At 39.7% G+C, this 26,189-nt stretch overlaps 1 protein-coding gene across 7 annotated transcripts; it reads right to left on the bottom strand.

Annotated features, from left to right (window-relative positions):
- Nucleotides 1-941: 941 nt before the first annotated feature.
- On the bottom strand, nt 942-26,189 carry OTUD4 (OTU deubiquitinase 4). 7 transcript variants are annotated; one of them, XM_058803691.1, is made up of 22 exons: nt 25,995-26,189; nt 24,378-24,461; nt 21,442-21,492; nt 21,090-21,136; nt 19,307-19,379; nt 18,769-18,850; nt 18,397-18,541; nt 16,484-16,541; nt 15,980-16,097; nt 15,688-15,752; nt 13,896-13,996; nt 12,357-12,481; nt 12,060-12,240; nt 11,140-11,308; nt 10,227-10,347; nt 8,529-8,584; nt 7,899-7,982; nt 7,186-7,324; nt 6,133-6,212; nt 5,943-6,057; nt 5,208-5,248; nt 942-3,567 (listed from the first exon to the last, which is right to left on the bottom strand). In XM_058803691.1, exons 1-22 carry the CDS (start codon nt 26,157-26,159, stop codon nt 2,350-2,352), a joined length of 3,318 nt encoding a protein of 1,105 aa, XP_058659674.1. In that variant the 5' UTR covers nt 26,160-26,189; the 3' UTR covers nt 942-2,349. The 7 variants fall into 7 exon arrangements, with proteins under 7 accessions (XP_058659674.1, XP_058659672.1, XP_058659673.1 ...); XM_058803689.1 differs by having other exon boundaries at nt 7,824-7,982; XM_058803690.1 differs by having other exon boundaries at nt 5,943-6,212; nt 7,899-7,979.

Genomic DNA, 26,189 nt, shown 5'->3' on the forward strand with positions numbered 1-26,189 from the left:
ACAGCCCTACACAACCATGCTGGTCAGACAAAACTTCCACAGGCTGACTAAACTTGTTCTCCTCTGCACAGCCTAACTCCCTGTGGACTGGAGTTGTGCAATCTTCTCTGAATCAGTTGTGATAAGGATAAGGTAAAGATGTGGTTCAGCTGTGTGTCACGCAGCTGAATATTACATGTATTAACAGGAGGATCCTCCAATTAAAACATCTTGCCGCAGGCCAGAGGTTGGGCCAGTCAGTCTACTACTACTCCTTCAGCAAGAGAGGAAACCAGACTTACTTGATCAGCACTGGAGAAAATACACCTACACCTTCCAGTCCTTCACTGTCCTAGAGTAGCAAGGCAGTGTAGGCCCAGGTGAAAGAAGTTGTTTTTTTAAATGCAAATACTAAAAGCACATCCCTCCCAGTTACTGCCATGCATCTCTTCCCCAGTGTTTCCCAACAGATTTCTGTGAGAAGTGTTCCTGGCTTCATTCTTGCAACAAAGCTTGTGATGAACTACCTGCTCTAGGACAGAATGAGTAGTTCAGTGACTGCTGCACAAATTTGGGGTAGAGCTAGAGTTTCAAATTCACCAGTAAACTCAACATGTGGCCCTCTTTATGATTTTGAAAGGAGTTGAAATAAACAGAGAATCTCAATGGTAACAACAGTTAAATGCTTCAGTGCTTGCTTTGTTCTCCACCTGAAAAAGTGAAGATTGCCTCTTTTGAAATCCTGAATGGAAAAGTATTTAGATTAAAAAAAAAAAACAAAAAGCCTCCAGCATGACCCGTAAGAACAAAAACCCCAAACTCATTATGGCTGCTTTTTGTTTGCTGCCTGCCATCTGCTGGTCATCATTCTACTGCTTACTACAACTGGCCCTGTAAGAACAACATTTCATTTCATGCCATTGCAACAGGTTTAAATACATACATATAATTTAAAAAGCAAGTGAAAAGACAAAACATTTATTTTAATTAGGGTTTTATACATAGCATGCATCTGAAAACAAACTCTTTATCATGTAACTATCACTCTGGTATCTGCACCAAGGGTGTACAATCTCAGACACAATGAATGGGTACCGTCACCTACACTACTGTATACAGAGATATAAAAATATACACAACAGTTCAATTTTACAGAGCAACAGAGCTGAGTGAATACTGTGCACACTGCACTCTCCGAGCCTGGACAGCTGAACATCCAGGCTGCAAAGGCAACAGGAACACTGCGGAGATCGTAACTGGGCTCAGAAGAAACAGCATCAGAACTCTGACACAGTGTAAAAATATAAGGCAGAAGCCACTTTCTTCTGAATTGTAGGGAAGAGCAGAGCACACTGAGACTCTCCATTCTTGCTTTTAAAAGTAGTTCCAGCAAGGAGTTGTACATGCAAAACATCAACAGTGCAACAACAAAAGAATACTGAACAGTAGCTCAATCGTACAAACTTAAAAAAATGTAACATGTACTTTATGCATCTCCTCACAAAATATCTAGGATTTGTCAGTGCATTAGTGTTAAAGTGGCATTAAAAAAACTTCTGCTATTATAACAGATGCAGAATTATTTTGGAAATGCATAGCATCTACATTTTTATTGTCTTTGTAATTATTCAGTTGGCATAGGCACCATTCTAGTCACACCAGCATTAAGAAGAATTCATGGTGGAAACAGCCATTCTTATCAGTTCATACACAGGTATTCTTGACCGCTTGTCTTGATTTTGATTTCAACAAATAAATGCTTTTTTAAATTCAAAAATATACCCTATGATTATGAAAAGAACTATATACAACATACCTAAGACACAGGGTTAGCTGGCTGCCATACGTGTAACACACAAGAGAAACATTCAAGTTTGACAGATACTTTTTTCTTTTTGAGATGAAAGGCCTTTGGGTTGGAAGCATATCAGAGACAACAGTGCAGTAGGCTGAGAATTCCTTTAGCTCAGTTCAGAACTAAGGCATTGTATGATAAAATATACATTTATATTTGGTGCAATGTTACTGTCAATTTTAGGATCTAGATCACATCAAATGCTGTCATTTGTCACTCTAGTAAACGCACATACCATTTTCTATCACAAACGGAAACCTTTGTGGGGAAAAAAATTATCAAACACTAAACCTATTTTTTTTCCTAATTTGACATTGAAGAAAAACTGCTAAGCCAAACAAATTCTAGAATCCCCCCCAAGAACCCTATGGTAGGACTTGACATCCTCCTAAGTCTTTACTTGCGAAAAATTAGCCCAAAATTAAACATCATTGAACTTCACTAAAAAGAAATTAGGATTTTAAACTGCTACTTCAAATTACTTTTTGCTTAAATTTTCCAATTATCCACTCATTTTATGCTTGCTGCCCCCTCTGATTATCTCCCAATGCTGCCCTTCTCCTGTCATTTCTATATGGCTGCCCTCTAAAGTTTCTCTGATACTGGTAGCTGTCATCTCTGCTTCTGCTGGGTGGTCCTTTCCAGGCCTCCTCATTTCTTTGGAACTGGTATCCTCCCCTGCTGGAATAACCCCTGTCAGGTCTGGGCCTTCTGCCTCCTCCGTAAGTCTGGTTATAGAACTGCTTGGACCTGCCGCTCCTCAGCATGTCGGAAACCTCCGTGTCGTCCTCAGAGCTCTCCTCCCTTGTTCTCTGGGCCCTGCTGTCCGGCTGCGCGTTCCCAGCGCCCTTGGACTCTCTCCCTTTAGCAGGCCTCTCCTTCCGGCTGGGAGTGCCGGCTTTCAGTTCGTTTTTGGGAGGTTCTGCCAGCAGTGCCTGCGTGCTGGGCCCTGCCGTCGGCCTCTCTGGGCCCTGCGTCTGCGGAGGGCGATGCTGCTGCCCGGCTGCTTTCTGCTTAGGAGCAGCAGGACTGGTTTGCTCCAGCTGAGGTGCCCTGGCTGAAGTGTCTTTTGGGGTCCCTGCAGCAGCCACTGGGAATGGGACTGTATTGGAGCCACTGTTGGTCTTCTGGAGCTGCTCTGCACAGTTCACTCCAGGAACTGGAGGGCTGCACTCTTTGCCCACGTACATGCTGGCAGAGGTGCCAGCTGCTGCCTCTTTGTCCTCAGGAGACAAGACAACGTTAGGTCTCGCTACTGAATTCTCAATGAAACCCTGAACTGGGTACCCATACCAGAAGTGAGGAAAGAAAGGAGGTGCTATTGGAACGGCTCCTAGGAAGTGATTGTGTCCAAAGGGAGGCTGCGGGAACATATTTTTCCCTCTCAGGGACTCCTCATAGTTGGCATGAAGAGCCTGCGCTGGATTCTCCGGTTCGACACAGACCTGTCCTTGACTTTCCGTCACCTGAGCTGAAGGTATGATCAGAGGCAGTGATGGAGATCTGTCAACCTGTGGAATCTGACCATTGGACCTGGCCTCGGTCTGGACAGCAAAGTGCCTGTTTGGTCGTGCAGTGTCGTTTTCGTTCTGAGCGGGAGCAGCCTCCTGGAACCAGGGGTTGTGCGGATACACAGGAAGGGACACGTTTGGGTACATTCTACAAGCAGCTAAATAGGCCTGGTGCAGGGGGTACAGGTAAGAATGGGGTGCCCACATGGGACAACTGTATGCCTGCAAGACAGCAGGGAAGAAAAAAGATTTCAATCAGTTATTTGGTCTTTTGAATGTTCAGGGAGACATAAAAGCACATCAGTCATTTACCATTTCAAAACAATATAGGAGATAAAGAAAAAGAATTTTCTTTACAGTGACTGCCCTCCATTCTAAATCATACGACTCTAGGATGGTGTTCTTATTTTTTGTTTTCCTTCCAAATGCAGTTGAAATGGGCAACAGTTATGACCAGTAAGAAAACTTAGTATCAATTTTTATATGGTTAAAGACCTAAAGCTTGACTTAGTAAGTCATACTCCAGCTATGTTTTTGAAGAGAAACATTTCAAACTCATTTTCCAGAATCACATTTACTAATTGGCAATTTCTTCTACTAGACCTCACTTTGCAAAGGCCACTACAATGAAGTTGTCCAACTCAGGTGGTGACCCTTTCCCTTTTCTCTACTTCCATGTCAATGAACTGGACTCTGTAGAGACAGTTCCTGGAGCAAACCATCCTGGAAAGCCTATGCAGAACTCCTCTGCAGGAGCCCCTTCCCTCTCAATGGGCAGGGGAAGGGTGTGGGCAGGGTCTGGAGCAGAGCTGCAGACAGACAATGCAGAGGGCATTTCCCGGGCCTGCTGTGCCCTGGGACACCAGCAGAGCAGCACAGCCACTAGAACGTGGGCTGGGACCAGCAGATGGTGCTGAAGCACCAAACAACAGGCGAGAACCTCAATAATCCACAGCAGCAGTAAGGAGAGTCCCAAGCATGTCAGCTTAGGAAACTCAGGCTGTTTGAATGCAATGGAGTGACAACTTGCTAATTAACGACTTAGGGATTTCCTATTAAGCACAGAGACTTCTATTAGGCAGAGGAATCAAATTGACATTGGAAACTGTGCTGAATATTCCCTTTCCATGCCCAGACACGAAACAATATCGTTGCTATGGCCAAAGTCCCATGAAATAAGCCCAAGAGCTCTCAGCACCTTGCCTGACAGAAGGAGTAAGAAGGTAAAAAAGGAACATTATTTTGTGCAGAAGGGAGAAAGAAAGCAAACAACTTTGCCTTGCCAAGCAATGGAAAATGTTGGGTTTTAGCTAAGCCTCTTCCCCAACCTCACCACAGATGTGCACCACATTTACACATACACACTACTATAATTACTGAAAGGATAGAATACTATTTTCATTAACCTGAGCCAAAAGAACAGACATGCAGGGTACTTAAGGGAGTGGCCCCAGGGAAAGATTTTGGGATCTGCACCCAGTGGCTTTGCCAGTACACAGCCATGGTTGAAGTCCAAGGGCATTTTCTCATTCCCTGTATGTGCCATCCAAAAGAACCATCTTCACATTCACAATTTATCTGTGACTTTGTAAAGCACAATTTGCTGGCTGTGCAGCCACAGTTGGAAGCCAGGTCTCACTATGCTACTGATATGAATTTGAATTCTGCTGACTTGAAGTGTACTGTGGACAACTGCTGGAATCCCAGTTAACAGAACACAAAATAAGGAAGTATTTCAATCTGAAAGATGGACTTGAAATGTACACCTGCAGCAACAAATTTTCTGCACTCTGAGTGCCAACAATTATTCACAAGTGGTTTTTGTAACAAAAATGAAAACATAAGGAAGTTTGAAGAGTTACCTTCACACCAAGATTGAAGAAAAATCTAAGAATATTCTTATCTAAAAAAAAAATGGAAGAATATTTATAAGGACCTAAAATATTTCATCTGATACAAAAACTTCATGAAGTTCCATTACAGTAGAGAACACCAATATTAAGTTACTACTTGCATGTCTTCAATTGATTAAGTTGGGGTTTTTTGCCACAGTAAGGTATCTAGAACACAACAGCAGTTTAAATTTCAGTTTTAACAGTTTGTGAACTTCTAGTTGTTAAAGAAACCCTTCACTAAAGAAACACCACTGTGCAGTCAGACATGAGATGTTCTTTATGGACATACCTTGCATTCATAGTATGCCAAAACCTGTATTTTCCCAGGTCAGTAAGGAAATGCTCAACAGCTTCCAAGCTTTTAAAAGACATGAGCAAACCTATTACTCTGACAGGAGCACTTCTCCAAAGATAATTCTTTACATGCATAAAACCTCAAGTTATGATGGTGCAATCTAAGAGCTACAAAGTGATCCTACCAGATTTCCAGGTGTAACAACTTGAAACAGTCACAGTGTTGGCAATACAAACTAAAGAGTTACAACTCTATTCAATATTCCCTCCCACATCTTAAATCACAGAATGACAACTATTGGATCTTTGGACAAAGAATGACAACAGGACCAAAAACAATTGTGTTTATGTACATTTTAAGAAAAGAAGACCTATTAGAAAAAATAGTGTCAAATTCAGACTTCTCACCTTTAGGTAAGTCATCCCCAGTACTGCACAGGGAGTAAGGAGGTGCAACTGCTCTTTCTCCCTTTTCATTAAAAGGGAATCCTGGGTAGAGTGGATCCTGGTAGGGATTCAGAGTCTGAGGCAAAGGCATTAAAGGCTGGTTAACTGCTTGTAGCCACACAGGAACTCCAGCACCTGAAGCAGATGTTACCTGAGCCTGTGATACAATAGAGTCAGGTCCTGTGGCTGGTCCTGGCATCAGTGAAGAAGCAGGTATTTGAGTTGGAATACCTAGAGGGAAAAAATCCCAAAACAGATACATATATATGTATAGAAAGAGAACAGGTATCAATGCATATCTATAGATATGTATATATAGATAAATAATCACAAACCAAAAGACATCAGAAAAGCAGGATTCAAAATGCAGAGAATAGTTTTCAGAAAGATTGAAACAATTTAGCTAAGCTTTCCAGAAATAGCTAAATTGATCTCATGTTTCTTTTTTAAAATTATGAATGCCAGAAGGAAATAGGAAGGAGGGAAGAATGGGTGAACTGAAACTTTCATGTGAATCCCTGAAGTTCTCATTCTGACTAGTCATTTAGAGTCAACTCTGAATCTGAGTTTAGATCAACTGGGCTGCACATCTTCTGTCACAGACACGGTCAAGTGAGATAGGATTGTGACTGTCTCATGTGAACAAAGCAGGCTGATCTGAAAGCTGGCTCTTGTACAGAAGCAGCAGTGTGAGAGAAAATGCAGGTCCTGATCTAACGAGCACTACTGATTCTAACTCCACAGACCACAAGATATGCACAGCACACCAAAACCCTTTACACTGGCTTTGCAGCTCAGGTCCAAATGGATCTCATTAGTTTCAGACATACAAGTCCCAAGCTGAGTCCTCAGGAGTAAACCAAGGAGCCTACTCTTCATGGGACACAGAGCACAAACACTTACCAGGTTTCAACATGCTGACAATATGTTCTACCTTAAGCAGATCCTCAAAACTCAATGCTATCCCACTCAAGAGGAAAAAAGGCCAATGAAGTACACAACCCTCTTGTACCTTTCAGGTTGGGAGTCAAGCAAACTGTACATACAGGCAATCAAAGATGTGTTAAAACTCCTATGAATGCCTGCCTTTGGAATGTGAAATTATACAAGACACTGTCTCCTGGGTCTATCTTCAACTTAGTAAGAGAGTTAAAGTATTTTCCAGGGTTAGTAATTTCTAATTTATGTTAGTATTTCTGCAAACCTGCTGGTCCATATGTTGCTGGCTCACTTGGCCAAGCTGGCACAATGGCTGGTACAGAAGGCACTGCTGGAGGTAAATGCACCTCAGAGAAGACTGGAGAGGGTGTCGGAGTGACGCTGGGCAAGCACTCGGTCAGGTTCTGGAAAAACAAACAAATCTGAATCCCATCATGGCTGGTGACCCTGAAGAACTCACAGCCTTATCTGGACTAGCACCACACCCACAGGGAAGTGCTAACTAGGAACATACCCAAAGAGACCTGAGCTGCATCACTGTGTGCAGATCTCTGAGCTCTGTCCAGCCATGCCTGTACCACAGAGCCATCAGTGCTAGAACCACCTCCTCAAGCTTTACATTTCAGTATCTCCCACCCAAAATAAAAGCCACCCTCACAAGCAATTATCAATAACCTCAGAGAAACCTGAAAAGGAAAAGCTAAAGAATTTAAATTTCTACCTTGGTAGAAAGATATGAAACAACCCCTCTCTCAGAAAATAACAGATCTACTTTTCTATCAGGGGTTGTCCTTTTACAATCTATATGCTGGACATAACAGATTCCTAACTGTAAATATGAAATTTTAGCATTATCACCATAGAAATGACTGTGTAATTAAAAGCCAGTATTGTGATACATACGTGGCTGTGATGGAGCTCCCCTTTGTCTGAAGTCTCCTGACTGGAAAACTTTGAAATCAAACAAACATTTCTTACTTGCTCAGCAAGAATCGGAGAATCTGTTTTGACTTGTTCCAAAGGAGATGAAGCTTTTGGATAACTCTCATCTTGACTATTCTTCTAAAGCAAAGTTAGAAACAACATACACAGCTAGTCTAATAGTAAGATCAACTTTACAAAGAGTTATTCACAAACAGTAAACCACACTCCATACAAAGTGGGCTAAGCACCCATCACATATTATACTAGTGTGACATTTTGCTCATTGAAAGGACAGCAAAGGTTAAAAGCCAACAAGAGGCCATAAATCTTCGCTGAACTTCAGAGCTCATGGTCTGTTAGCACAATAGCTATTAGCAAACATCAAATCTTCTGTGGTCCCATTATACTGGAAGTACAGACTGTACTAAGCAATTACAAATCCAGATTTGTAAGTGCTCTCAATAGCCCAGGTTGGAGGACTCTGATTGCAGAGAAAGACTAAGTATAGGTTACAGGGCTGAGGAAAGCTGACAGAAATACAAGCCTCCAGCCTTAGGAGTATTTCACTAAAAGCTGTAAAGCAGCAGCAGCAATCACAGCTCTAAAGGCAGCTATTGCTCTGCTAATCATGTATCAGAGAAGCAATAACATTAAAAAAAAATTTGGTCTTTTCTTTAAGATTACCTCAGATGAATTTGGCTCAAGCTTCTGACTTAAGTGGATCTGCCTGGAATTTGACTCTGCAACACCAAGACATAACCTAGTAAATGAACCATTACACCACTTATGGCTAGCAAAACTTAAGCCAGTTAGTTTGTCTTTCCAAAATTAAACTTTCAAAACTAAACCTATACCTTAGTATATAACTACTTCAGAAAACTTAAATTTCTATTTTTACCAAAGATCAAAGCATCCTAAAACAAACACTTATTTGGATAGTAACAGAGCAGCTACTTCAATCTGGGTTCTGCAACTCTACAGGAGTTCTTTAGTGATGTTTGGAAACCATTTCAGTGATGCTTGGGGAAAGCAGGAATGAAATGCAGCTGTCCCTTTAAATATATTTATCCTAAAGTGCTCCTAATGAAACAAAAGTCTGTACTTTTCCTAAAGGGAAAGTGCTCCGATTGGCATTTTCATATTGAAGTGCTAAGATAAAAGAAGCTCAAAGTCTTGTCTACTTTTGACTGATTAAAAAAAAATTTAGAATGTTGCAGTGGATTAAAAGATCAAAAAAAGTTTTCAGACTGCTGCAAAAAGTTTCATTCCTCAAGCACCAGCAAACACTTTGGTGGGGAAGACAGTTAAAAAACAGGTGTGACATAATAGGATCTGAACAAGCTCTTCACATTCTGGCTTATGTTCAGACCTGGCTACCACTGCTTGTCAATCAAACTCATGCCCAGATTATTCAGTAGTAGATACAGACTTTTTAAAAGCTTGTTATATACTCTGTCACAACTAGACAGCAGTATAAATGGAAACAGCATTGATTTTGAGAATTACTGCCAAATCCCCAAGCAGCAATAGAAATCCCTAAACACTCAGAAGGAAGCATACTTGATTCCCATAGGATTGTTAACCTAGTTTCACAAGAGGCAATGCAAATGTAAGTGTCACAAAAAGCAGAGAAAGCTGGACATGCCATGCCCTTCAGCCAAATTCATCATGACAGTGGAGTCTTTACTTTTTCTCCAGCTTTCCCTACGTGAACATTTCTTTAAAAATGTGAACGTTCCTTAAAAAATTCCTTTGCAATTAGCAGAGATTTACTAACTACCTCCTCCTGGCACCTACAGCTTTCTTCTATTACTGCCATGTTCCACTTCCTCACAGAGGAGGAAAAGCTTTAAGTCCATGAAGAGAAGCTGAAGTGTTGTAACCGACTGGGGGGAGAGAGAAAACCCAAACAAAATTTTGACCATGTGACCAGAGATTTTTACTGTAAACAGGTTTGTTTTTCCAACCCTTCTGTACCCTTCTTCTCCACCTCCTGTACCAAGGTATGCTAATTCTTAACCATGCCACAGTAAATACTTTTACCTGCTTCATAAATTACTCTTAAGGCTCTTCCCACTGGCACTTTCTGCCACACACTCTAGAATTTCAAAAGGATCTAATTTAGGGTAGCTTTGACAAGTCTTAGTTTTTCTCATTTCTCTTCCCATTTACTACAAAAATTCCAGCCAGGAGTCTACTCTCTCAGCCACATTCACAAAGCAGGGAAATGTACTTTCTTCACAAACCACACCCTCCAGCCCAGTTTAGTTTGGCACTGCTACTTAGGATAACTTTCCCCTCATTGCCTAAACAGATGCCCCATCTTGAATAAATTCAAATGCTGGTAACAAAACCAAGCAAATAAAACCCATTTAGTTTTACCTTTCTCCTTCTGCTCTTCCACCTCTGCTGTCCACTTGCTGTTTCTTCTTTCACTATTGGAGAACTTTTTCTGGTTTACATTATCCACAGTTTGTGTAGCAGCCTGACAGACTAACTGGTTCTGAAGAAGTTGACAAAAGCAGAAATATCACTTCATGTAATCAGTCCAGCGACACCTTACGATCATCTGCTATGATACTATTATGCCTTCATGACAAATAATATCTATGTCTGTAATAGGCAGAAAGGGGAAGGGGGGGAGTCTCTGCAGGATACTGAGCCATTCATCTGCTCTTTCACATGCACTGCTACGTTTTGCCAAGTGCCCTTTAAGAGCATTCGTGTCACTAGCTGACGTGACAAAATCTGTTTCACTCAAACAATAAAGCACATCCTCCTCCTGCAGGTGAGCAAATACAGCAAACTGTTACTGCCCAGGAGAGAGCAACCTCTGTCTTTCACTAGGAGAAAGACTGAAGCCTTTCTTCCCATCCTTGTTTCTGTTTGCCCTAGGATTTACACCCAAAAAGCCCCACACATCTCTGGAAGAATGTGGAGAGTAGCTCTTTACCCACAGGATCTGCTCGCTTCCCTGATGTACTGACACTCCCACCCACTTTCATTAAAATTGCATCAGTAGAATGATCTCTCTAAAATCCTACAAATACAGATGCTCACGTGTCTCCCATATTTACACACCTAAAGCACTGTGTGGTGGACACAAATTATTATATACTAGGCGTATTTTCTTATCTTTAACATATAAAGCATTGTAGATACCTGTGCTTCTATTTACAAAGCAAGTGCAAAACAAATATCCCTCATTTCTGAATTGCAGTGTGATTCAAGGACATCAAACCAACGGCTAATGAAAGGTTCACAGGCAAGGTTAATGACAAGGAATGCAGCATACATTGCAAAGAGCAGGAAAAGCTTGTTCATCCCTCTGCTGGATCTCGTAGAGGGAGCGGGACTCCTCTATGGCCTGCTTCTCCCTGCGCTCCTCGGGGGACAGCCCAAAGTAGTGACAGTCCCTGCTGCTGTGGTGGCTCAGCTCCTCGCCGCGCTCGCGCTCTGCCTTCCTGCGCACGGGAAACAGAGAGCATCGCTCACACCGAGAAACTCTGCAGCAAACCAACACTAACTCCTGCCTCAGGAGAAAGGAGGATGCAAGTATGGAAATAGAACTGCTGCAGCAGCCCAAGGAATCAAAATGCACTACCAACAAATGCAGGTGAAACACTCTTTTAATACTCCTTTCAAATGTTAAGTCAGAACACAAAGCAGTCCCCTATGACAGGTTCAGCAGAAGCTGAGGGAAGATCTTAGCCATGGCCAAGAAACACTTGCAGCATTATTTCAGCCCCAACCAAAACACCCCAACAAACAAAAAACCCCACCCCACACAACCAAAACCATCAAATCCACAACCCACAACATCAACTTCAAACACTTTTTGCCCCAGGTAGGGCAAAGATGATGCTGATCTAAAGAGCAACTCGGCACCCTCTGTATGAAATCAGGCAGAGCTACTCAACCACCAGAAGAGCTCAGTGCTTAAATGCACCTTTCAAGAACAACAACTACAACATAATCTAATATCCACTTTCCAAGAAAAAAAAAAGTGGCTTTGTAGGCAGTTTCTGCCATGCACAAAAAAAAAAAAAATTTTTCCCCTGCTTGTGTGTATTCTTAAGGACTTGGGGCACTTCCTAAGCATTCAATGGCAATGTATTTCAGAAGAGTATGCTGGAAGCACCTGAAGCAGATACCCGGGCTGGCAGAAGCTCAGTTAAGAGCTCAAGCCAGGGAAGATGCTGTTTGCAGGTTTACCTTGCAGACTGGGAAGGAGTCCTGCCCGGAGCTTTCTGCTCAGTTGAGGTCTGATGAGGTTGGGGCCCAGAACATAAAAACTGGTGCTGCCTGGTTCCCACAGTATGCTGAAGTCGAGGAGGTAGTGCTGACTGGGGTTTGATTGACTTGCTCTGATTCTTTGGCCCTCTGCACTCTGCATCTGTGATAACAACATGAAAACAGGTAAGACTTTTGTTTTCATCATACTTTTAAGCTCTTTGGGACAAAACATCTGACAAAGGAGGTTCTGCCACACAAAGACAGGTACAGTCCTACCAGGCTGAGCATTCTGCCCCCATGTTGGGTAAAACTTTTTTATCTTCTTCCCTGGCACAGTGTTCCAGCCCTCCATAGGAGAGGTCTGTGGAAGAGGTTTAAGGCTCTTCAGTGAGACAGCATGCCTACAAAACAAGGAATTATGGAGGGAATAATATCTTAAAAGACCAGACTAGGGCTTGCATACATTAATACCACACGTTCACTAATACTGACAGATCTTTCCATTTTTGAGAACATTGTTTTCAAAGTTATTTGCCTTTATGACTACACTCAAGCAATGTGTAGAACAGCAAACCCTTTTTTATTCCTTTTTACATAAAACTAGCAAGTTGACACAAACTTAGTAAAGAATGATCAGCCATTTGTGAAGTGCCTGCAGGGCAGACAGAAAAAGAGAATGATCCCAAAAAGCAATATAATTAGGTAAAAGCAATATACTTAGATAAATTTATTACCAATGTTGCAATAGGTTCCAAGATTAAAAGATGTTACATTGATGGTGTATATCCCAGAACAATTACTGCCTTTTTAATTGAGGATGCTAGAGATGGTCCAAGCAACTGTTTGCATTATTTGAAAGGTTATTTATTTATATATTTATTCTATAGTAATATAATAGTATAGTATATGCTATACTATATAGTAATATAATATATAACTATAATGTAATATATTCTATATTCATAAATAATGTAAATATATAACTAGTATAATATATTCATTATATATTTACTTTATTCAAACAGGTTAAATTTCAATTTAAAAAGGATTCAAACTGCAAGATAATCTTCAGATCATCATAATTATTTTTTTAATGGTGACCAAATGAGATAAATGGGCATTTTTCCCATTTACCTTGACTGAAAGTGTTTCCTCTTCCCAAACTACAATCAGTGTGGGGTTTTTTGACAGGTTTTTTGATAAATCACAGGACTTCTAGCAGAGCTCAAGATATCTCAAACTGCTCTCTCCCTGCCCCCTCCCCACCAAAACACATCAACAAACAAAAAACCCCACCCCACACAACCAAAACCATCAAATCCACAGCCCACAACATCAACTTCAAACACTTTTTTGCCCCAGGTAGCGCAAAGATGATGCTGATCTAAAGAGCAGCTTGGCACCCTGTATGAAATCAGGCAGAGCTACTCAACCACCAGAGGAGCTCTAATGGATCTTTTCATATTGAAAGCTTGTCACAAATCCAGCATCTAATTATTAAGTCTAAGCAACACCTTATTAGCCTGCTGTCAATCTGTTTAGGAATGAATCTTGTGCATAAAAATTAAAATACTATTGATGTAACTACTATTCTACTCTACAAATAATACCCAGACTACTTGGCACTACAGAAAGAAGTATGAAATGATAATCAATTTTTCCTTGTTTAAATAGTATGATGCTTTCTTAACAAATCTGTGGTAGTACTGCTCCAAGCAAAGAAACAGATACATTTCAGGGGCTGAAGTTAACTCTGAACCAAAGTAATGCTTTCTTCACTTTGTTGCTCCCTTCTAAAAGAGATTAAGCACTCACTTTGCTCCAAGCTCTTCTACAAATACAACAACTGGCCCATTCTCTGAACAAACTTCTTGAATATGGGCATTATAAAATTTCCCATTATGATCTAAGCGCACCTGCAAAGAACAAGAGCGAGAAAAAAAAAGTGGATTAGCTCCACAGACAACTGTGAGAGGAGCTAGCTCTTTAAAATATAAACAATAAGAAACAGAAATTTTCCTCTGGGCAACAGAAGACCTAAAAAATACACATCACAGTTCAATAAATGAATCAAAAGCCAATCTTCAACCCCTATTGCTTCTTCAAAACAAAATAAAAATACTATTAAAACAAACACACACACACAACACTAAACAAACAGCCCACAAACAGCTTGCTGAGGAACCCTACTTAATGAAATATGCTTTTCAAAACCACATGAGAAAGTTAAAAGCAATCAGTTCAGTCAGGCTTTTCAGCTTTACTGAAAACACTCTCTCTCACAATAAAACTCAAAGCTTTTCCCTATTAAAATCCACTTCACTTCAGTGAAACGTAGTCTAATTAGGAACATAATGAACATCAATTACTTCAGGAGTTACTCTTCAGAAGGTTTTTTTAAGAACAATCAAAAAAAGTGCTATAGACATGATCATAGTGTTAGTTGTCTGACTGACGTTCTATGTTCTTAAAACTCTTCTGTTGTATAAAAAATAAATTCCTTAATGTTTCACTACAGTATTTGGCTTTAAAGTTGTATTAATTTGGTCAACTCTAATTTTCACTATTCACTTCATGTTTTCTTCCCATGTTTTTATACTATATATTTACTGTCTTGCCACATACACAGAAATTTTGACAGATAGAGCATGTAATTACCAGAGTGTTTTCTCCTAATAATATCTATAAATAAATACCACACAAGACAGCCTTAGGGTTTTAAATGCACATTTTAAGCCTGTACTATGAAGCAATAAATAATCAACTCAGCATTAGTTTGGTTTGGTTTGGGAGCCAGGGGGTTTGAGGCCTTGTGGCTTTGTCGAGTATTTTGTGGCTGGGGTGCTTTTTAGGTTTGGAGATGTGTTTTCCCTGCAGTTTAGTCACTATGGTTGATTCCATCACACAAATAAAAAAGTACAAACTGAAAGAGCCCCTGTGCTGCATGATTAACCCAACTGAATATTTTGTCATTAATATTAATAACTTTAATAGATGGTCAAATGCCCTGGAAAGGAACACGTTCAGCTGAGTACCACCAGTTTAATTAACACACTTAAGGAGACTAATCTACAAATTCAGAATTTAATGGCAAACCTTGATTGTTCTTAAGCAGCAACACTTAATACAAATCTTAATAGAATTTGAAGACCAATTGTGTAACACACTTGCAACACCCTGAGAAGAAGAAGTGCCCAAAACTTCAGGATCTGCAGTGACTAAAGCAAGCTGTACTTCATTACTTGGAAGTGCTGAGATTTTTATCAAAGCTAATATACACAGAGCAATCACTATTTCCAGTGTCAAACCAACACATGGACATACAGTTCCATGCTTAATGTTAAGGCTCCCAGTCACCCTACTACATATACTCTCAAGAGTTAACCTTGTGATTTTTTTAATGGAGCAAGATTGCACTGATCAGTTGTACACCATGCTGTAAGTCATGAACACAGCCAACAATTAAAGGACAAGTACATCCTCAGCTGAAGACACAAGCTAAAAGTATTTATAAAGTAGCAATATCAAAATAGTTAACAAAGAGGGAAAATTGACATCTTGAGCAAAATGTTAATGTGTCTATAAACTACAATTCAATGTTACTTACTTTACATTTATCTCCAATGGAGTATTGCATGCCAGCAGCAATAGAAAAATCTTGTTTTTGCTGATCTGGAAATAGAGAAGCAGTAATATACTGTTAGTTTAAATATACCAAAAGGATTACTTTTGTAATGCAGTAAAAATGCAAACCAGGTGTTCAGGCCCCAGATCTGCCCAGTGACCCATGTGAGGAAAACCAAACTAAAAACCCAAAGTGCCACTTGCATCAGTTCTTCAGGAGGGCTTCACTTCCCACAGCTGCAAAAGCTGCAGCTTTCAAGTATTCTGTTACTCACCCCATCTGGATCGGAGCCAAACATCGTATTCAATGTTTCTGTAAACCAAGGGATCAAGTGATTTCAGAACCTTTTTAGGCAACACCAGCGAGGTGGGACTCCCATTGCTCTCAAGGTGCTGCATGGAACACAACAAAGTGCTGAAAGGTCAACTACACAGACATGTCCAGCTTGGCATATTTCAGTCACAGGGCTCAAGCCTTGTACTGACACACAGAAATGCTGAAAATATATAGAGCATAAAGAGCTTTGAAAAAAAGAACTAAACTGTGTTCTTTCAACCATGCCAGAACAAATCTAAGAACTAAGCAGCACTAAAAAAGGACACTTACCCACCTCGGAGCACATCAAAAATACCCATTACTTTCCAAAGAAACAGGTAGTTTTTAGGATATTACATGTTAGGAAAGCTATTAACTCAAGAGTCTCTCATGAACATTAAATACCAAAAATATAGCCAAGTACAAGTTATTGGAAAGAAAATAAATCAAAATGGATAAATACCTTGTTGCCAGAAAGAGACTTCATGCCATTCATATCACTGACTGTTGTAGCTTTACTTCTGTAATAGGACAGAGGCAAGTTATGTTTTCATAATGAGCTACAGCATTACTAAGCCCTGAAAATCAGGTAAGACATCTAAAGAGGATAAAAAAGTGACACTACCATTCTCTATATATTTTCCTGACAATAAGCCTATCACAGAATATTTTCACCTCTTGAAGTGAAAAAGCTGCCTAAAACAGAAACTGTAGCTTTCTTTGATAAAGAAGTATGATTTTGGGTTTAAGTACAAATTTTAGGAAGTCTATCTTATGTGTGCTTTGCTGTCACTTAGGGGAAAAAAAAGCAAGGGGTGGAAGACCAGGGAAACAAAAGTCCTCTTAAAATTTTTGCAACTACATGAGGAAAACCTTGCAAACGTAGACATTTAAAAAACCCCTCAAAACCAAAACCTACTCTGTTAGTTAACTTCCATCAGGCATTCTAATTTACTCTTATTTTCTACACCTGACATCACTAGAAAAAAACTTTCCACTGAGAAAGTTCCAAGTATTTTTCCTACAACAGTTGTAGGCAACTGTCAGCATTAACTTCTCCCAAAACTATTGCACTTAATAACAACATAATTGAAAAGTTTATAAAATGAAAAGAATCTTCTGGAAAACTAGCTTATGAAACATGCTGAAATCAACTTTAGGATAAGCAAAAGATTTAGGACTTCATAAACTCAGCAAAGTGTCTGTAATTTGTGTTAACTGGGTCAAGAGTCACATACACACACGCCAGCCCCTGCATTATAGGACATGTGGTTTAAATCAAAAACATTGAGTTCCACAGTCTCCAGTGAGCACATGACCTTATTTCCAAAGGTGCTAAGGAGGTTAGCAGGATATTTTCTTAGGAATCCCAAAGATACAGAGTAAGGCTACTGCATTTGAATCCCAGGAAAGCTCCAAGAACAGAAAGGAATAAAGATTTCCATTAGCTGACATTTAGCTATAATAATTGTTTCCTCAGGCAGAAATATTTTGTATTTTAATTGGCAACATTCCCTAGTATTTTTTTTCACACAAGCTAAACCCTTTCCCAGATCTTTTTTTTTTAACTTGTGATGATTTCCATTATCTTCCTTTCTGTTGTTTTCAACCTGTGGGGGAAACCATCTCCCAAAAGCTCAAAGAACTTCTGCTGCCACATGCCACACACCAGAGCCCTAGGGAAAGACTGTGACAATCAGTAGGAGGGGATGTGATCTCTGATGCAGCACCAACTCTGCAGTTTCAGTGGAATTTCACACAAGCCAGAGTTAAGGATCTTATTAAACAGAAGAAAAACTGCCAATAAGTAAGATTGCAAAAATGGCACTGTGAAGGACAGACTGTGCAAAAGGAGTCAGGTCTAAATCTCAAAGCTTGCTGGAGCATCCAGCAAAAAGAATATAAACCCAGATCAAAATGGAGCAAGCTGTATCGTTATGTCTGCATCAGCTTCACCTCAAGCAGGTATTCCAGCCCCCAGATGTGGAAGGCACACAAGTTGGATCAGATTCCTGTAACTCTACTCAGTTGCAGAGTAAGCCAAGTCATTCTCAGAGACACTGGCACCCTGACAGCTCTCCCAGGGAATTCTGCTACTCTAAACAGGAAGAGGCACATGTTGCAATGGCAAGAATCCATTTATGTAAAGAGACTCAAAGCTAGACTGCAGGAAGAACAGAGGAAGGCCAGAAGCCTGTCCTTAGGTAAGTGAAGATATACATTGCATTCTTTCACACTTCTAACCCTACCTCTTCCTCCTTCTTTTCTTAGTAATTTTAAATGTTTCCAATCCTTACTATTGGATTCTACTACCCACCAGAAATTCAGAAAATTCATTTAATGTGTGTTCACAGGCAACTTTTCAATTTCATTTACCTGTAGCTGTCATCCTCCGAATCCGAAGCAGACACCTCACTGCTCCCATTACTTTCCTCTGCCACACCAACAGCACTAAGCTCTGCCATGATTTTCTTTACATCCACATCAAACACTTTCTCATAGAGCAACTCATACAGGAGAGCTGGGGAAGAGAAGGAGAAAGTGGAAGAGCAAAATCAGTTACCAGCTGAATCAGTTCTCATTCCACCACTTCAGACGGTAATCACACACTGACAACTCAAACTGAAAACCAAGCTACTGAAAATGACTACAATAAACTTCCAAACAAAGCCTTTTCCTGAAGCCTAACAATGATAGCTTCAATATCTTTGGTAAAAAGATGTTTTTAACTAACAGCTTGATACTTACACTGGCACAGAGCAGCCTTCTCTGCATACTCTATGGGATACACAATATCATAGTGGTTTCCATTTGAGAAACACAGCAATACCTATTAAAAAAATCACACAGATATTTCAGGCATCTCAATTATTCATAAGTACTACCTTTAAATTCAATTTAAGGCACCCATGTGCTTTGTTATCTTTCAGGATCTCAATGTGTCAATACAACAATCAACATGTTTGGTGGATGTCCTTTAAACAAAACAGAATTTGAACAAAAGCCCAAAAAAATTTACAACAGAGATTAGTGTCTGAAAATTGATTTTTACAGAATTTTGTATTAGTAGGAAGATATGCCACACCCTAAATACCTCACATTTATTTAAAAAGAAGATTGACAGCACAACTGCCTTAAACATGTACAAAATAAACTGCTAAAACTGAATTCTCAGAACTTCTCATTGTGTTGAATAATGAAAGTCACACACAACTACTTGCTGTTATAAGTAGTCTTACTTCAGCCTGTCACAATAGCCATGACTTTTATTTTTTTTTCCTTTTACCTTATCAGAAAAGCCATTTTCAGTTACACGTGAAGGAGAAGCATTTGGCTCCTGGTATATTATGAAATCTTTCCTGGAAAAAAAAAGTAACAGTGAAGAATTTATTTTAAAAGTAGTATCAATCAAAATTTGAGCACTGAAGTCAAATTCAAAGGAGATACATAACCAGAGGAAACACCTAGTGGTTTCTCTGCTACAATTAATCTCTATTGTGATTTTTAAACTTAAATATTTTCCCTCTCTCCCTTTCATCCATAATTTTCTCTTAGAATTTGAAGGAGGTGACAGGCTGCTAAGCAAAGAACTCTTTCTCACATAGGCAAAAATGTTATCAGTCATGCAAAATAATTGAGTATCTTAACAGTTTCTGGATTAAAAAAAAACCATTTTACAACTACTCAGAAAAAAAGCAATTCTGAAAGGAAAAGAAGACCCACCCACTTCAGGGAGCAAAGAAAAATTTACTAGATAACCAACCTACATTTGTGAGAGGTCTGAGGAGTGAAAGGGAAATCAAACCTATTTGTACCGAATTTCTAGGCTATGCCTGAAAAGTCTGAAAGTCACTTACTGGAACAGAAGAGGAAATTCTTACTTCCCTTAAGTCTGCCAGCACACAGGAGAAGGAGCAGCTCTTTCCCCCTACCTCCACCACTATTCCTACTTTCCCTGAGACTCTAAATTGCCTTTTCAATAGAAGCCTGTCTTCCCAAAACAAGCTCAGCAATAACTACTCCGGTGTGCTCACCTCTGCAGTGAAATACTTGATAAGAGCTGCATCTGTGCCACAAAACCCTCCTGATGCTTTCAATGGATATTTTTAAAACCCACTGTTATTAACCAGGATTTGTCTCTTTTCATTTATCAGCTGTGGCCCTGGATACCAGTGTGGCACGACTGCAAAATAAACTGCTCCTGCTTATGAGAATACATTTCTCATGGCCAGAAATACAACAGGTCATGACCATCCAGTTTCTGATCTGATTAAGCATCCAGTTCTGCTGACTTAAATTGAGTTATATCCCTCCACAACCTGGCTCAGTGTAACCATCAGCCCTTCTCACTAAGCCTCTTGAGCCAAGCTTTGCTCTGACTTTCAGCTCAGTCCTCCCCCATCCAGGCAGGACACGCAATTCTGAGCTGGCCCCTTCACCTCACAAATGCAAAGACAGAATTCCATACAGTTTCCCACATGTAGCACTCAAAGTGCCCAAAGGTAATATTTAACTAGTCTGATTCTTTCCTCTTATCAGCTGTCTCATCAATAGACAAAGCCATTAATTTACAGTAAACATTTTGAAATTCTGAATTGTTAATGAGTTTATAAACAGCAGACAGTGAAGATGCTGTGGATTACTCACTCCCTTGCACAATAATTAGAAAGCAGTTATAAATACTCAGCATATTGTTTCTCACTACTTTGTGAAGAAAGATTTAGTATATAGGAAATGGGTACAGCTCACATATGAGCAATAGGGTTAGTACTAAAACCTTGGTGAGTAACAGGAAGAAAAGCAATCTTCACAGAAGAACCAGGATATTGAAATTAACAAAGTAATAACTGTATGAGATTACTCACATCTGGCTGTGCAGGTGAGATACATGGCATTATTGCAAACTCACTTTTCTATTTTTATTTAAGCTATTGACAGCTGCAATTCTCAAATATATTTATAATTTTACAGAGTATGGTATAACATAATTCTATCTTTGCTGTTCCAACTGATTTACTAACAAAACAACAGAAATTATCTCAGCAAAACATATTGAAAGGTTTTCTTACTTGTACATAAGAGAAAGGGCACTTATTTCTACTTGTCCAACCCATTCCTGTATTGAAAGCAAAAGAAAATTAAGTTCAAACAAACACACAATTATACCTCCTTATAAGCAGATCAAGAGATGCAAGAAATCATTGTTGAAAATAAATATATGAACATTAAATCTGTTCAGCAAGACATAAAAACACAATTCCCCAAATCATTTTACAGTAGAGAGTACATACATAAAACTATATATTCACGTAATTCAAAGACCTCAGTTCAATCAAAAACGCTTCAGAGGAAAAAAAATCCAATTAGCCATCAACTTCAACAAAAGTACTTGCATGCTATCATAAATCAGGTCTAACATACCTGCGGATTTTCCAAACTTTTTAAATAATCTTCAAATGGCCCCTCTATGAACTGCATTAAAAAAAAAGAAAAAACAACCATCAGTATTTAGTGACTTTTAATAGTGCAGCATATGAATCCCCAACATGTGACCCACTGTACCAATGGGAATGTACCACTGGAAATGGAAGTCTCCCCTGTCCTCACAAAGCTCACAATGTAAATATAAAGGGGTGTAGAGATGAAGGAATGAACAGCCAAACACACAGGTCTGCCTTGCAGAAAATAACCACATAAACAGCTGTAAAATAAACCAAACAAAACCCCCAAAAAAGAAACTCAAATGGGGAATCTGGAAGAAAGAAGAGATGATGTGATGCAGATGTTTATAGGCAATTCATCTAAGGCATGCAGAGCATCACTGAAGAGAGAATTGTGGACTTGAACTCCAACATCTTGTTAAATAAACAGCAATGGACAACCAGAAACAGGAGTCCCATTTCTGCAGTACAGAAGCAGTGGTGAGATCTAGTACAGCCACCTCACACAGCACTTCTTCCTCTGTTCTGTATCACCTCAAACTGCTTTTACTTTCAGCAAAGGATGCAAACAATCAGGCTGCACTTCAAGTGCCAGCTCAAGAAAGTGATCCTTCAACTGCACTCCCCACCACACATGAGGAGGCCAAATTCACATCTGCCAAGAGCAGAGACACAAAGATGCTGCAGTAGCTGAGACATCTTAACTGCAAAGTGTTTCAGCCACACAGGCCACCGAGAGGCTGCTTTTAAAAATTGCTCTTTAGTCTCTATCTTCTTGATTCACCTGAAATAAAGATCTGCAGAGGTATAAACCAAGAAGGAAATATCTCAATGAACTCGAGTACAAGCTGGATGGCCTCTTTACCCACACTGATTAAGAAACAAGATAATAAGGAGAACTGAGTGGAGCAATGAGATTCAACGTTCTGCTTTAGCCATTTGGAAGTGAGAACAACTAACCAGCCTGGCCCAAAGTTTTAATTTAGATAGAAACAATCAGGTGTGAAGTTAAAAAAGGTGGATCAGCCAAATATGATCACAGACAGCAGTTACTTTTTGTGTCAAAATTAAATGACATGAAGATAATGCACAGAGGAAGAAAGGAAGGACACCAAGAAGTTCCCATGGGAAACTGAAGAGTTAAGAGAATGAATGTAACACAGCAGCAATTCAAGATAACACTGCAAGAAAGGCTGAGGATGGAAATGAAGATGGTGGCTACACTCCTGAAATCTTGGTTATAACAGCATCAGTGGAAAGAAAGACACAAATTTAAGCTGAAATTATAACAACAGGCAGAGAGTGAAGGAACTCCAGGAAGCACCACCATGTCAATAGAGCATAACTACTGAGGAGACAGCAAGTAAACAGCTGAACCATGAGATTAGGGAAAGAGGCATTTGTTGTTTATGCTGTTTGGGTTTTTTAAAGAGATAACTGGTATATTTCAGGCACAAAACACAAAGCAGAGTGAGAGACAGAGGCAGCAAAGGAGATCAGCAGAGCTGAAGCAAGGTACCCGTGGGAGGAAGAACATTGGGAAATGAAAACAAATATGAAACACCTACTCTCACTTAACTTTAAAAGTTAAGTTTCTTAACTTTTAAAAAGGAGACTCTTGCAGAAGGACAGCAAAAACGGACAGAGGACACGTCATACCTGGGGATAATGTCTGAGAGGGAAAAAAGAACACTGGGACCAGGAGTTTGGATGAGAGAAACCAAAACAATACTAAAACTGTACTAAAACCAGCTAGGGCTAATAAAGCAGTGATGGTCAACAGCAATATGGCAAATAACACATATTTAAGAGTCAAAAAGGGCATGGAATTTCAAAACACTACACAATGGAAAAATAGAACAGAAGTAGAGAAGCAGATATTGGAATGAGCGGGGTAATTCTGGAAAGAAAGGGATTAAAAAGTCAGCAGTGAAAAAATGAAGTAAAAAGAGAGACATCCAAGAGTTAGAAACGACCAGAAGGAGTCAAGTCAGAGCAGCATTGTCCCAGAGAGATCTGCTGTATTTTATATCATTAATTTCTGGTAACTTCCACATTTATGTGATCACTCACATGAGAGCTGAGGGTACTATGTCAGAAATTACAGCACAAAGACACACCCTTATTCCTGCTTTCCTTCTCTTCCCTATGCCAGTGCATACCTAAAACAGTCTTTGCATTTTGGGTCTGGGTAAATTTAGAACAGAAAAATAGAGTAATAATCTTCTAGTAGCAAATCCTTACACATATTCACTCCCCTTCTGTCTGTCCTGGAAATCAGGTAACAGTACATACACTAGAACCCATACAAACAGAAGCATCATTATTGATTAATGATCTTTTAAAAGGAAGGGAAAAACGGGATTTGTAATGTTACACCAACAGCACTGACCAAGTATAATGAATATCAAAACATTTTACATCCATGGTTGATGAAAAGCTTAGTTACAGATGCTTAGGGGAAAAAAAACTACAGTGCCAATGCATAATAAACTGCAGACCCTGAAAAAAAATTCACTAATCTGATCAGTCAAATCCCTTATATACTGGAAAAGCTATTAATTAGCACAACAAGAACATTTTACAACTTTTATTAAAGTAGGCATTAGACCAAACTAAAATCCCAATTATAGTAGCTTCACTATAGACTACTGAAGATTAAGTTTGCTTCTCTTTCCTCATGAGCATTAAAAACTTCTCCCACACCACATCACTCCAGTCCAAGGAATACATAAGTCTCTCCAGGCTTATGAAAATGAGTTACTACCACACATGTGCTAATTAACTTAAATAGCACCAACTGGCATTTAGCTACGATGAATATTGCCACAAACATAGGGAAGTGCAGAATATACCAAAGTGGAAGGGATAAAGTAACTTTTCTGAAATGCTGGCAAAGAAAACAAAAATACTTACTGCTTCAAATTTCTCCCTATTCTTCCGAAGATAGTCTACACAAGCCATCCTAACATCAATGTGCCGAGACTGAGAGTGCAACACCTACAAAGGGAACAAGACAACAAGGTGACATTGGATCTCAGGAGTTTTGATGACAGGCCACAAATAATTAATGACTGCTGTCTAAATACAGGCTTGGAAATACTCTAGTTTTATTTTTAAGAATATTTAATATGCATACTCATTCAGCAGCAACATCTTCAGGCAAGTCAAATCTCAATTACTTAATAAAAAATTAAATAACTGCAGAATTCACAGGTTTGTTAAATTCAAACTTTCAATTTCATGAGGATTTACAAAGCAAATGAATAGCATTTATTGTTAATCTTTAACTGCCTCCTTTGTAAAGGGCTTCAGTTAACTGAAGGAAGTTACAGCAGGAATGGATGAGGAAGCCACCTACCAACATGCATTCGTTCAAACGAAATCCAAGCAAGTCTCACAGCACCTGTTTACCTTCCCTTCAAGAGGCCTGTTGGCCAAACACTTTTCTGGAAGCCAGGAATTCAGTTCCCTAAATATGACACCTGCCTTCTACCTCCTGTTCAAATCTTTACTGGAAAACTATTACTTTCATCACATTTTACAAGTTATCTCAGTACAACGTAGGGAAGCCCCAGACAATTTAAGTTGCAGCGTTTCTTGCAGTCCTTACAAACGACCCTGAAAATAAAATACTTCCAAATTCAGTTTTTCTGAATGAAGAGTACAAAAATGAGACCAAATCTGCAGATAAACACTTAATAACTCTGAATTAAAGACCTTACTTTCTTAGAGGCCATTTCCAATCTAAATGATTCCATAATAAGAATGGGATGTTAAAAACATAATAGCTGAAAAAAAGTTCTATCCAACAGTGAAGTGTGAAAGAAACTTTCTATGTATTAATGAAAAAGTCAGAATATCAATATATATTGTATATATATCTATTCCCTTGAGATAAAAAAAACACCCACTTCCAATACATAGTATTTGCTTGCTTGAACTTATCAATTCAGTGGGGAAAGGAATTTTATTAAAAAAGTGATCTGTGTATAATTAGCACAGGAACCTGGGTTCCCACAATCAGAAGCACCAGAGCTCCCACTGCTGTTTGCTTGTACTTAGGACAAGATGACGCTGTCGCTTTTTTCCTTTAACACTAACACTGAAATGGAGGAGGGGAATTCAACAGGAAGAACAGAAAATAAATTACTCACTTTCTCTAATTTTACAGTCAAGTAATTAACAAAACTAAGAACGTGGCTTTTCAGCTCTAAATTCCTTTTCCTGGACAATCTCATACCCAGCAGCTGTATTTCGATGTTGAGATCTTACACTGAAAAAAGCTCTGAGGAGGCGGTGGAAGGTCAAAAACAGATAAGGATTTCTTGGTGGCAGGAGGCAGCTGAACACACAGAACTTCCCTCACCTCGCAAGGTGGGAATTATTTTTAAAAAGTCACGTTTTTCACCGGCACACGACCACATAACCTTAACCTACACCTGTCTGCGTTTTAACACTAATTACCACCCACTAATGAGATCCACTTCCCATGCCTTCGTGAGAAGGAGCTTTGTTTATGTAACCGGTTACCTGTTCGGCCACAGCCCTGAAAAGGCAGGAGCCATCCTTGGCCACTTTCTTCCTGTACAAGCCCTGAGATCGCAGGTAGCGGTCCATGGACGTGTCCCCGGGGGCGTCCCTGCCGCTGCCGGGCTGGCTCTGCTCCCCTCCGCCGGCCCTGCCCGCCGCATCCATGTTCACCGAGGAGACCGCCGCACCCCTCCT

The sequence above is a fragment of the Ammospiza caudacuta genome, chromosome 4 (assembly GCF_027887145.1).
Source record: "Ammospiza caudacuta isolate bAmmCau1 chromosome 4, bAmmCau1.pri, whole genome shotgun sequence".
Taxonomy (NCBI): Eukaryota; Metazoa; Chordata; class Aves; order Passeriformes; family Passerellidae; genus Ammospiza; species Ammospiza caudacuta.

Excerpts from the sequence above, each read along its gene's own strand:
- OTUD4 (XM_058803686.1), bottom strand. The coding sequence starts at position 26,159 with ATGGATGCGGCGGGCAGGGCCGGCGGAGGGGAGCAGAGCCAGCCCGGC. Across the intron at positions 8,585-10,226 it reads GGAAGAGCAGAAGGAGAAAG|AGTCAAATTCCAGGCAGATC; the intron begins GTAAAACTAAAT and ends TTGGTGTTGCAG. Across the intron at positions 7,983-8,528 it reads TTGAGCCAAATTCATCTGAG|AAGAATAGTCAAGATGAGAG; the intron begins GTAATCTTAAAG and ends ACTTTGCTTTAG.